Source organism: Arachis duranensis, chromosome 4 (assembly GCF_000817695.3).
Source record: "Arachis duranensis cultivar V14167 chromosome 4, aradu.V14167.gnm2.J7QH, whole genome shotgun sequence".
In the NCBI taxonomy this organism is placed as follows: Eukaryota; Viridiplantae; Streptophyta; class Magnoliopsida; order Fabales; family Fabaceae; genus Arachis; species Arachis duranensis.
In genome coordinates, this window is record NC_029775.3 from 116,526,647 (window position 1) to 116,539,794 (window position 13,148).

The 13,148-nt window shown below is 35.4% G+C and overlaps 1 protein-coding gene across 1 annotated transcript; it reads right to left on the reverse strand.

The window, feature by feature from the left end:
* Positions 1-340: 340 nt before the first annotated feature.
* LOC107486690 (probable WRKY transcription factor 4) lies at positions 341-4,999 on the reverse strand. The gene is made up of 4 exons (XM_016107248.3): positions 4,390-4,999; positions 2,696-3,426; positions 2,455-2,613; positions 341-1,057 (listed from the first exon to the last, which is right to left on the reverse strand). The coding sequence occupies exons 1-4, from the start codon at positions 4,819-4,821 to the stop codon at positions 775-777; spliced, it is 1,605 nt and encodes a 534-aa protein (XP_015962734.1). The 5' UTR covers positions 4,822-4,999; the 3' UTR covers positions 341-774.
* Between the last annotated feature and the right edge of the window lie 8,149 nt (positions 5,000-13,148).

Consider the following 13,148-nt stretch of genomic DNA (forward strand, 5'->3'; position numbering starts at 1 on the left):
CTAAATTATAATTTTTATATATTTTTTTTATCATGTTTTCTCCTACTAACATCATTTTCTAATAATAAATTTTAAAATGTGAAGTCAATTAATATTGAATGGTGTTGGAAGAAATTGTTAGAAAATTGTTTGAATTTTTAATTTGAAGTTATCATTTTGTTTCCATTTTTTTCTCTATAGTATTTTATTTTATTAATTTTGTATAATTATAATATTAATTTTGTGCATTGATCAAATCTCAGTGATTGTTGTTTTACAAACTCAGACCCAAATAAGACAACAGTCAAACCCGGCATATCATTATCAGAATCCACATAGATCAATCAACACAAGGTCAAAATAAAGCAAAATAATTCTTTAAGATTCAACAAAATACAAAGTAGTTCAATAATGTGATGCTGCCACAAACCTTTTCAAGTTTCAATAATTTTATTTCTGCTCCAGAACTGCCTGCCCTATACAAGGATGTAATAGACAGTAACAGGAACAGTCTACTAATTTGAAATTACAATTATGTCCATACTCCATAGCATTAATCTGGAATGCATCTTCATACGTGTGAAAATCATCTTATACAGTAACAGTTCCATAATTTAGATGTACAAAAGAAGGTGTTTGCTTACATACAAAAGATACAACAAAACAACAAAACACATGAACTAACCATTTCCAACTTTAAATACACCTTCAGTTTCTCTTTATCCTTTCAACTTCTAGAAAAGTTCATTATGTACCATGGGAATTCTGTTCCATAACTGATCTTGGCGCCAGAATTTACACTATGATTTGTTCTTCTTTTAAACGCAGATGTACCGGTCTTTGGTCATTGCTTCCGAAATCCATGTCTTTAAGTAGAGGATGCTTCTGTGGCACCGGGTTATGCGGTTTCAGAGGCACTGAATTGTTACTCGCTGTGTTGTGGCTACTGCTTCTAGCAGCAGGTACATCGTGATTATGTTTTCCCTCGTAAGTAGTTATGACGGCTTTGGGGTCTGACGAAGCTCTCTCAACGTGCTTTCGCACATTGCATCCTGCACTAGTGCATTTGTAGTAACTCCTGTTCATAGAAATTTGGCATCAGACAGGTCTAAAACCTTAAAAGAAAAGAAATATGTGTGGAAAATTACAAACAAAACTGGTTATCAAAGTTAACTTGTTAACAAATTTGGGTCCCCAAACCAATTTACGAGTTCATGAGTTAAGCTTTATGTTTCTAGTTTACCTAGGCTCCACAAGTTTAACAACAATTAGCCAAAAGGAATTACAAGTTGAGAGTTACTAGCAGCTTCAAGAAAGGGACAGAAAAAGCAATGTTTTATATTGTGTGTATTCGGGTAGCAAATCCCGCCTTTGTCCCATTGACTTCTGGTGAGGTTCCAGAAACCTATGAAAAATCCCTCTCGAGTCACATGTTATACTAAGCTCGCCAGTGTTTATTATGATAAATAAGACTTGCTTAAAATCTAGAATTCTTCCCACCAGATGCTGAATGTGTATATTTTCAATCACATTGAAGCCAAATAAATTCAACTACAAGTGATTATAGAATATACTAGAGAGCAGGGACAGAGCACAGAATTACTCAAAATTTAACCCACTTTACTTAGACTTTTATATTTGCTAATCCCGCTTGTGTTAGATTCTTTGTTTAGAGTTGTTACTTAACCAAAACTCTTACAGATTTAAACTCTGAAAAGCTTATAACATATCTAAAAAAGAACTTAATCACAATGACTGTTTTAATTGAAACTGTTTTACAACATGGAAGGAAACCAACTTACTATACCACCCATAGCTTAAAAGTTATTATAAAAAGGTTACCTTGAGGAAGGGCGCATGGCCCTGCTAACCTCCCATGGTCTTTGCTAGAGAGGGTCGTTATTATAAATCAAGTAAGAAATTATTACACACTGATTTCCACATCAAAAACCCAAACCACAGTCACCATACTAATATACATCTATTATGTTCCATTGCATTTAATAATGTGCAGATCTTATATAATAATGGTTATTGCTCTACCGGAACTTCTACTTCATTTTTTTGGCAATAATCACTTGGCACAACTCCAGTTACTACACTAAACCACATTTTCAAACATCAAGTTTATAAATTATAACTTATAAGTGAACAATGAGTACATTCACTTCCCAATGCTCATATACTTTCATAAGTCAAACTTCTTATGCTGTAGTTCATTGATTCACCTCATACAGTTGATCTAATTAATTAATTCATCTTCAATGATATCATGGAGGACCACAATAACAGAAATCTAGTGAGGTATTCTTGTATATCTGATTAGCTTTACATATTAAATTATTAATACAAGCAAACCCCATGCAATTACTTCTCAAATTAAGTACTCGGTTTAAACTTCGATGCATTTTTAGTTTCTGATACAGATGCTTTTAAAAGAATTAAAGGTGCCCAATGAAAAACCAAAGTGTTTACCTTGGATGAGGATTTCCCTTTACTACTTTCTGACCATACTTTCGCCACCTGTAGCCATCATCCAAAAGATCAACTTCACTTCTTGTTTGCACGATGATTTTGGGTTCTGTAACGGTTTTCTGCGATAGAGGTACTTCAGAAACCGCAACATCAGTGTTCCTGCAAGGCTAAACTTTAGCAAACAATGAAGAATTTAAATATGCAACTATGCATGATAAAGGATTAACAAGGAGAAACTTACCTTCTCTTAGGGTTAGGCTCACCATCATCTCCCTCTTCCCTATTATCTACATTACCCACTTCCTCACTCTCACTTGATCCAGGTAACCTACTTGCCCCTTGATTGGAGGTCTGGTCGCTCTCAGGAACCGAACAATCAGGTATGCTTTCTGCAACCTTAGTTGCATTTCCAACCCAACCCTGAGAATTCAACTCAGACTTAGGTGGAACATTTGAATTTCCATTTGAATCATTATTTTCTTTTACACGCCTATTTGCCTGAGGCTTTTCATGGTTATGCTGGCCTTTATAGATAATTTCAGTTATGTGACCATCGGGGGCACGCTCAACCTTTTTCTTAACAGGGCAATTCAAATGCGTACACTTGTAGTAGCTCCGTGGAAACTCGCTCCCCTTAACCTGCTTCTGCCCATACTTACGCCAGTTGTAACCATCATCTGCAGGTTTGTCAATGACCATGGAAGATGGTTGAAATTTCTTATTATCAGTGTTTGAAATATCTGATGTTTCCACTTGAGCATTGCTGGGTTCTGATACAGACGGTACCACTTGTTGCTGCGAAGCTTCATTTTGAGTAAAAGATGGCTGCTCTACTGATGGATTTGCGGGAGCTGTCGGAGCTGTTACTGCAGGCGCCTGATAGTCAGCTTGCATATGCATTTGAGATTGAGCAAACACAGCTTGAGCAGTAACCTGTGCTAAAGCTTGTTGGTGCGACATCCCAAAGGGGCTCTGTATACATTAAAATGAAGACATAATAAAAACCTCAGACCAGTATATACATCATCCTCAGGACGAAAGAAGATGACATCCATACATAACACTGAGAAAAATATCCAGCACCATGACCAACACATGATGCAAGATAATGCATGATGTGGTCATTGGGTTGCAAATTTTAACAGAGATTTGGAAGATTCTCAGTCCATTTCGTATTGAGCGATTTGCAGTGATTATTATTCAGAGCACAAATATCATCCCCAAAACCTTTGTTGATTAATCATCCCATCCAAATTACAAAGAAAAAATCAAGGTAGTGCAACCAAAAGTCAATCCACTAACAAACAGTATATGTATTAAAAATATCCAAAAGTCACATCCCTCATCAAAATTCGATCACTTTGTCAAACCCATCATCAATACCAAAGACTCTGTCTATTTGGTTTCACACTAAATCCCAAATCTGCATCCCAATTCCCAAGAAAAGAGAAGAACCTTACAACGAACAAAACCAGTGAATTTTCATGGACTAACAACAACTCGACAGCAAATACCACCCATACAAGCAACCATAAAATCTCGAAACTTTTATGCAGTTTCAGCAAGTACTACTCTACACCAGTCCACTAATAACATCAACACTAACGCAACACTCGTACAACTGGATTGAACTTTGAGCATTATGCAAAAATAAAGCTTATATCAAATCTGAATTGTCGAAGAGTATTACTGTGAGAATACACAAGGATTTTCCTAAAAATCAGCTTTTAACACCAATTAAAACACAGACACACCCCAGAATCACCAAATCACTCTTTCACATAAAAATCGACACTTTAAGTAAATACCCATACTCAATCATCAAAATCCAGAAAAGGCACCTCGTAAAACCACACCCCAAACCCAATTCAAGTAATTAAACAGATAAAATTACTCAATTATTACAGAAATGGAAAAGTTCGCAGAATCAATTACCTGAGGGGAAAAGAATCCCGGCGAATTAAGAAACCCAGAAGGACTCAACCCTGGAGGGATAGTGAACATTGGAGAACGAGCAACCACCAAGTTCATGGGCCTACTCTGCTTGAACCCTAAGCTCTTCTGCGCTCCTTCCTCACCGGAATTCTCGCCGGGATTCTCGGGGGGCGGAAAGGGAGGCCTGGAAGCACCGCCAAAGGCAAGCGGGGACGCCATGGCGCCGGCGAGAAGCTGAGAGAAGGAGCGGTAGTCGGAGTCAGAACCGCCGCCATCAGAGAAGAAGCTGGAGACGAGAGTCATGGGGCCTGGACTGATGCCAGCGCCGGCGCCGGAGAAGAAGGCCTCGGCGGAGGGTCGAGGAGGGAGGGTTATGGTTGGCCGAGATGACTGCGGCGGCGCCGCCGCTGAATTGGCGTCGGTGGTGGACATTTAACGGTGTTTCTTTCTCTCTTTTCTTCCCCTGTAAGAAATGGGAAATGATTTGGAAATTGATTTTGATAAATTTGATATGTTTTTGGTGTAATAAGATTGAGAGTGAGATCGAAAATATTGGTGGGTTTGGTGTTTATCTTGAATACTCAGCGCAAAGTCCACTTTGTAGAAACTTGAAAGAAAAAAAGAACGAAGATTAATGGGACAACATATTATTTTATTATTATTTATTTGTGTGTGTAATGATTTACTTTCTTTTTACAACTTCCTCCTCTTTGGCAACAAAAATTAGTGCCCCGTTAATATCTCTGTAAGAATTTAGAATATCTGCTCTACTACAATGCTATTACCAATAACATGTTACATGTTTATTAATTTTGTCTTTTCTTTACCAAAAATTAATTTTGTCTTTTTATTTATTAAATGTATATAATAATGATAAATTAATTTTAATTAATATAATAGTTTAATAAGTATTTAATTATTTTTAAATAGGAATAATATTTTCTTTTTATTTGAATATATACATGCAAAACAAAGATATTTAAAAAATAAAAAATGTAATCCTTCCTAATTTAAATATGTAAATAACATTAGTTTTATTTATGTTTATCCATATTAATAGTGTAATTTTAAGAAATGGGATAAGTATCATCTCAATTGTATTAATTAATTTTTTATTAAAAATTTATTTACTTATATCTAAAAAACTTATTTATTCACTTGTTTATTTTTTAAAAGATTGACTGCATGCTTCAAGAAAAACTAAAAGTGCAAGTACTTTTTAAAATTAATTATTTATATAAAATATAATAAAAATGAGAGTATAACACTCTTAAAAAAAATGAATTATTATTAAAGATAATAAATAAACGAAAAATATAAAAAAATTGTATATATTTATAAATATTAATTCACACATTTTTTTAATTAAAAAATTATTTATTAAAATAATCAAATTTGATATAATAGAAAAATTAAATTTCTAATTTATCAATAACCAAAATTTGTTTATAATAATATAATAATTTTTTTTATGAAATATCAAATATGTATTTATATACTATGATTATTTTATGTGTATAGAAAATATAATCGATAAATAAAATAATAGCTTACAACTTACAAGTTTTCATTTTTTTTAAATTTTTAAAAATATGTTAATTTGATTAATAGATTATCATTTTAATGCTTAACTATTTATATAGAATATAATAAAATAAAAAATAAAATTTATCTAACTAATAAAAAAGTATAACAATTTTTATTTAATGAAAAGTATTCAAAGATGAGCCATCACAAGGATATCTTCTAATATTCTTATTACATCAACACATATGATTAAAATAAGAGTAATACCCCAAATCAGTCCCTAAAAAATTTTAGACCGGACATTTTAGTCCTCAAGGAATAAAAATATCCAGATCGATCTTCAACGTTATACGCCGTTAGTCATTGTAGTCTTCGTCCGTCAAAAGGTAACGTCCGCTGCTGAGGTGTAGCGTTAAGTTTTTCACGTGGCCGTTAAGTGCCAAGTGGAGCGAAAAGGACAGTTGAGTCCCTGTAGTCACAAACAGAACGACGCCATTTTAGAGGCATATAACGTTGCGTTTTGAATGGAATTACAGTTTGTCTCTTTATTACCCCCCACTCCTTCACAAGGCTTGACACAAAAAGACCTGAGACCCCAAACCCTCATCTTCTTTTTACTGAGAATTGCCGTAACCCTCTCCACCGTCATCTCCCACCTCATATCCTACATCACCCTCAACACGCTCTCTAATCCATTTATTCTTCGTCGTTACTTTTTCATCCATGAACATAACGTCCTCTTGCTGCACCGTAACCGCTAAAGCATAGGAGCAAAATAGTGGGAAGGTTCGATTGTTGATCAAGCCTTAGTCGCGTTCACCAAGGTAACCCCCCGAAACCAAGAATGTAGTGCTTACCGCAAATATTGAAGGTGTTTATTATAGTACATGGTTAATCAAATTTTGAGTAGGTATTAATATGTTTTCGTTAGTAATAGCAGAGCATCTTCAGCAAAGTGTGCTCTTATTATATGATTATATGGTTCTTGTGTTTCATTGCATTGTATCTTTGTAGCCCATGATTATACCTGATTATATATGATGCTTATTTAGAATAGTTAAATAGAGTAATTTACGAAATTGAAAATTAATCTTCTTTTTCATTTCTGGGTTTGTGGTGTATGTAATTTATGAAGTTAATATTGTTTTCACCATATATTGCAGATGGAGGATATGGTGGTTCCTGTGTTTCACCATGGAGGCAATATTGTAAGGGATAATAAAGGTGTTATGCTATACATCGATGGAAAGATTAAAAGATTTCCTAAGATGGATATTGACCTCATTTGCTTCTTTGATCTTCAAACTTTGTTCAAAGAACTAGGATATAGTGATTACAAGACAATGTACTGATTTGATCCTGCTGCTTCAGACTTTGAGTCTGGATTACACCAAATTAATGGAGATAAGGAGATAAATGAGTTGCGAGAGAATAAACAGAAGAACAGAAATACTGATGAGTTTCACCTTTACTTTGATCACCCAATAATGGACACTCCGTTGAATGATTCAGATTTTGAACTTGATATAACTGAAGGTGATGATGACTCTAGCGATGATGGGTATGAGAGCACGAAGAACGAGCCATACAGACCACCTCCACTAGGAATGGAGGATGACAGTGAAGAAGATTGTGTAGTTGTGAGGAAGAATACAAAGAAGAAAATAGAGAGTAAGTTAGTCTCCAAGAAGAAGGTGAGGAAGAGAAGCACGATAACAAACCCAATTGCTCCAAGGCAAACCCAAAGAAGTTATGTTTTACGAAGTGCTGGAGGAAGTTCTAGTGGACCCAACAATATTGGTGGAGCAAAAACTGATATAACCAATAGGGCTGGTAAGTCAAAATCTGCAACAAATAGAACTGATCAGCCCAATTCTAAAGGACCAAACACTGTTGGGCCCAGACCTGTTAATGCAAGGCCCAAACCTACAACAACAAATACTGATCAGCCCAATTTCGGAGGACAAAAATATACTAGGCCCAAGGGAGGTACATCAAATTCTGCTAGGCCTGTTTTTGGTGACACACATCATGAGGGAAAGAACGAAGATGAAGAGGAGGTAGAAGAGGAGGACCCTGTGTTTGATTATGAGTCTGAAACGTTGTTAATACCAGAGAGCTCAGAGGATAAATGAGACAGATATGAATGGCCACAATTTAATGAAGGTGCTGAGTTTGGTCAAGTTTGGTTTCAATTAGGAATGGAGTTTACAACCCTTGAGTCCTTCAAGAATGCATTGAAGGATCATGTGATTTATGAAGGAAGGAGGATCAGATACATTAAGAATGATCAGAGAAGGGTGAGGTGTGATTGTGAACATGGGGTGGAAAGGGTTAAGAAGCCTAGGAAAAGAAAATCTAAAAAGGAGACCACTGCGGAAGAGCCTACCAAGGAAAAAACTGATCAAGTTAATAATGAAGTGGACGAAGGAGAGGAAAATAATAAGGGTAATGAGGAAGATGATGCTGCCGGTGATAATAACCAAGCGGATGTTGTGACTAATGAGAGTAACCAAGCAGATGTTGTGACTAATGAGAATAACCAAGATACTGTTTTGCCTGGTGAAGATAACAGTAACAAAGGTCCGAAGTGTGCACCTTGTCCCTGGCTCATTTATTGTGCTTGGAACTCTCAATTGAGAAGCTATCAAATAAAGACATATGTTCCTAATCACACATGCGGAAGAGAATTCGGGAGTAATATGGCGGACCAGAAGTGGGTTGCTAATAAGTTGGAGAAAAGGCTACAAACCCAACCTCACATGACACTCAGTGAGGCATACGACCACATCAAAATAGATTACAATGTGGTGGTGAATGGAAAGATGATCTATAGAGCTCTTAAAGAGGCAAGAGATCGTTTTGTTGGAAACGAAAGAGCCCAATACAGTAAACTTAGGGACTACTTGCATGAATTGTTGAGGAGCAATCCAGGAAGCAGAGCATTATTGGCGGTGACTCCAATACCGCAGTCTCCTCCGTTGTTCGACAAGCTATATATATGCCTTGACGCATGTAAAAAGGGCTTTAAGGCTAGTTGTAGAAAGTTGATCGGTCTTGATGGTTGTTTCTTGAAAGGATATTTTGGAGGCCAACTACTTTCAGCCATGGGTCAAGACGCTAACAATCACTTCTATGTGATTGCGTTTGCTGTGGTCGACAGCGAGACAAAGAAAAATTGGAAATGGTTCCTCACACTGCTACAAGAAGATCTTGGGGATCAGTACATACATGGGTGGAATTTCATATCAGATCAACAAAAGGTAAACAAATCAATTTGTAAATGAAGTCATTCAATTAGGGACTTTTGCCTGAATATTGAATCTGTTGTTAGTATTGTCACTGAATTTATTATTTGGAAACTGCAATTCTGGATTTTTGACTGCATATTTTGGTTTGTTATCAGTATTGTTTAGAAGATCAATTTCTGGTTTGAATCTGTTATTAGTATTGTTGTTAATATTGTCATTGAATTTGTTATCAATATTGTTAATGAATTTGTCAGTAAAAGATAAATATCACATTGAATGTGTTATTAATATTGTTATTGAATTTGTTATTTGAAAACTGCAATTAGGGACTTTTGCCTGCATTAAAGGAAGTCATGCCGCATGCTCATCACCGCAATTGTGTTAGGGACTGAACTGTCTTATTCTGAGTAGGGACTAACTCTGGATAATCATTGGCTTCAGGCTGGTGCTTCTGGAATTGCTCAACTCCATGTACCTTCATCCTTTCATGGACCATCAGCAGCAAACATGGTTAGTGATTTCTAACAAAATCTTTATAATTGTTTGCATTCGGTTAGTGAGTTTCAACTAATTATTCATTTCTTGTTTGGCAATCTGCAGACCACTGGAATATTGCCACAAACCATTTGGAATGGCCTTAATGCTTAAGCCTCTACACGAGCAAAGCAGCCTATTATCAGGCCACCTCACATAATGAACCCACCAATTCCGTCAAGCACCCCACCACCAATTCAACCACATCAAACCCTTTAGGGCATCTCACATGAAACAATGTCTGCTGCAAGTGAAGGAACTGCGTCAAGGATGTTCCAGTTCATACCCAATCTTAGTTTCAAGGCTCCGAGGAAGAAATGAACCAACATATATCAAGGCCTACTCTTAAGTGTTGTTTAGAGAATTTTAAAATGTAATCATGTGGTCTGAAATACCTTTTAAGTAGTATTTTGGTTGAATTAGGATAAACTTGATCCTTTGTTTTGCTTCATGCATGAGTATTTTGGTAGAATCAGGATAAACTTGTTCCTTTGTTTTGGAACACATTTTGATGGAATTATCATTGCCAAGAATAGGCTTCTTGAGACAATTACACTTATTAGCATAAGGTTTTACATGTATTACTTAGATACTTTAATCTATGATGGTTGCTGTTTGGTTTTTCATTTCTTACTTAGATATTTGCTAATACATGATAAGTCACTCATCATTGAGACAATTACACTTATTAGCACAAGGTTTTACATGTATTACTTAGATACCTTAATCTATGATGGTTGCTGTTTGGTTTTTCATTTCTTACTTAGATATTTGCTAATACATGGTAAGTCACTCATCATTGATTGTTGAAGTAGAATAAATTCATCGTACAAATAGATTTGCACTCTCCGTAAACAAATTATTGCTTTTTTCATTTATCAGGAATTTAGCAAAGAAATATACTACTCAGTCAATTCACGTCCAAACCTAAACTACTAACGTTTTCCAGAGTGCTTGATTAAACAAAGCCAACTTATTATCCATAAACCTATAACAAATACAACAACATTAAACGTTATGCTTTTCCAATCAATTTTTGACATTGAATTATGAGGTTTCTTCAGTGCCCCTATCCTGTTTTCAAGCTCCAAAAATCTCTCTTCAACCCATCCATCATCACCACTTATGCCATGAAGTTCAGTTATCTTTTCCACACCAACTTTCTTGTAATCAAAGTTAAAAACTGATTCAAACCATACGAAGAAATTGCAGTGGATTTGTTTTTCCTGCTTAAAAAAAAATCATCTTTTTGCTCAGAACCAATTCATAAACAAATGCATCAACAATGATTTTCCAAGCCACTATCTAATTAAAATCTAACCTTGTATTTTGGGCAACCAAAGAACAGTCTTCCCGGATTATCAGGAGTCCTTGACTTCGATACGATTGCATACAATCCACATCCACATTTTGGGTGCTGTCCTTTGGGGATTTCGCATGTTTCCATGCCTGGGTTATCAGCTCCGGCGTGGGTCGCTCTCCGTCGACGACCACTTGATACCAAGGTACTTCCTATACTGTGTGACATTATAGCTGTGATGTATTTTCTAGAGGAATCAACTTTTTAGGGTTTCAAATTCATGCAGGATTTAAAGAAGAAAATGAACGAAGACCTCTACACCTTCATATACAAAACGCAGCGTCGTGGTCTCTCCCAAATTGACGTTACTAGGGCTGTGACTACAGGGACTGAACTGTCCTCTTCGCTCCACCTGGCACTTAACGGCCACGTGAAAAACTTAACGCTACACCTCAGCAGCGGACGTTACCTTTTGACGGACGAGGACTACAATAACTAACGGCGTATAACGTTGGGGATTGATCTAGGTATTTTTATTCCTTGGGGTCTAAAGTGTCCAGTCTAAAATTTCTTAGGAACTGATTTGGGGTATTACTCTTAAAATAAATGTTAGGTGGCATTTACGTTAATTCTTTATAATCTTTGTCTAATACAATTAAATTTTTATGTTGCAAAAGCATCGTTAACTTATTATTGCAACATCAATATTGTATCTCTTTTTTATTACAATAATAATTCAATATTGATCATTTATCGTTCTATTCTCAATTTTTATTGTGTCATTTAAAATTATATTAATAACTAATTTAAATATAAAAAAACAATTAATCTCTTAAATAATAAGACAATAGAAACTTAAAACCTACCTTTTAAAATTTATATGAAGTACGCAGATTTTACTAGAGACAGTGATGTCAATTTAGATGGTGGGATAAGAGAAATGCGACACTAATACATAAAAACTGTATTTTATCACATAATTTTTTCTTCTTTTTACATTAATAATTTTTGTTCATTTTTTTACAAATTTAACTCTATTTTTTGCACGTAGTTATCAATATTTCTTACTTACATATTAATGTTTTTTCTTCTTTTTATTGGAGATATTCAATGACCACAAATATAAATTTCAAAAGAAAAATAATGATTTCTGGATTAAAGTTTTGGAGTGAATTGCATGAAGATTAATATTCTTACATATTTGATTATTATTTAAAAAATTTGTTTTTTTCCTTGATTATGAATAAAATTCTTATCAGTAATGTTTATAATTTATTTATTGAATTATTATTAAAAAAAAAGTCCATCTAGTCTAGCTAAAAATTTCGGTATATTTTTATATTAATAATAAATACAGAAATTATTAATATTTTACAAATTTTTTTAATGGAACTTATTTGTGAGTTTGTGTAAGAATAGATATTATTAAATTTGTGTATTAATTTAAGGGATAAGTACTGAAATCGTCCCTAACGTCTTGAGTTAAAATCAAAATCGTCCTCGACCTTTTTTTATTATTAAAATCATCTTCAACGTTACAAAACGCTATAAAATCGTCTTTTTCCACTTTAATTTTATTTTTTTACCATATTACCCTTCCACTTTCGACTCCCTTCACTCCCTCACCCCCTCAGCCCACTCCCTCACCCCCTCACCCTCCCGTAACCAAATTTAGCAAAAACTCAGCAACAACAATAATCAAAATTCTGCAACAATTCACAAATTCAGCAACAACAATAATCAAAATTCTGCAACAATTCACAAATTCAGCAACAACAATAATCAAAACTCAGCAAAACTCAGCAATAAGCAATAATAAAAACTCAGCAACAATTCACAAAAAATTTAGAAATTCTACAACAAAAATCCAGTTCAAAAAAGAAGAAGAAGAAGAAGAACAGTGGCGGATCACAGGCGGCAGGGCGGCGGTGCAGCGGTGGCGGCGGCAGTGAAGATCGACGGCGTCCATGAAGACCGGTGGCGGCGGCGATGACCCTTCCCCTTCCCCCTCTTCTTCCTTCGCGTTCCCTTCTTCCTTTCCCTAAGGAGCGAAGAGCGGCGGCAGCAGCGAAGAGCGGCGACGATAATGAAGACCGGTGGCGGCGGCGAGGAGAAGAAGAAGAAGAAGAAGGTGGTGGTGGTGAGGG

Excerpts from the sequence above, each read along its gene's own strand:
- LOC107486690 (XM_016107248.3), bottom strand. The coding sequence starts at position 4,821 with ATGTCCACCACCGACGCCAATTCAGCGGCGGCGCCGCCGCAGTCATCT. Across the intron at positions 2,614-2,695 it reads GAGCCTAACCCTAAGAGAAG|GAACACTGATGTTGCGGTTT; the intron begins GTAAGTTTCTCC and ends TTAGCCTTGCAG. Across the intron at positions 1,058-2,454 it reads AAGGGAAATCCTCATCCAAG|GAGTTACTACAAATGCACTA; the intron begins GTAAACACTTTG and ends TTCTATGAACAG.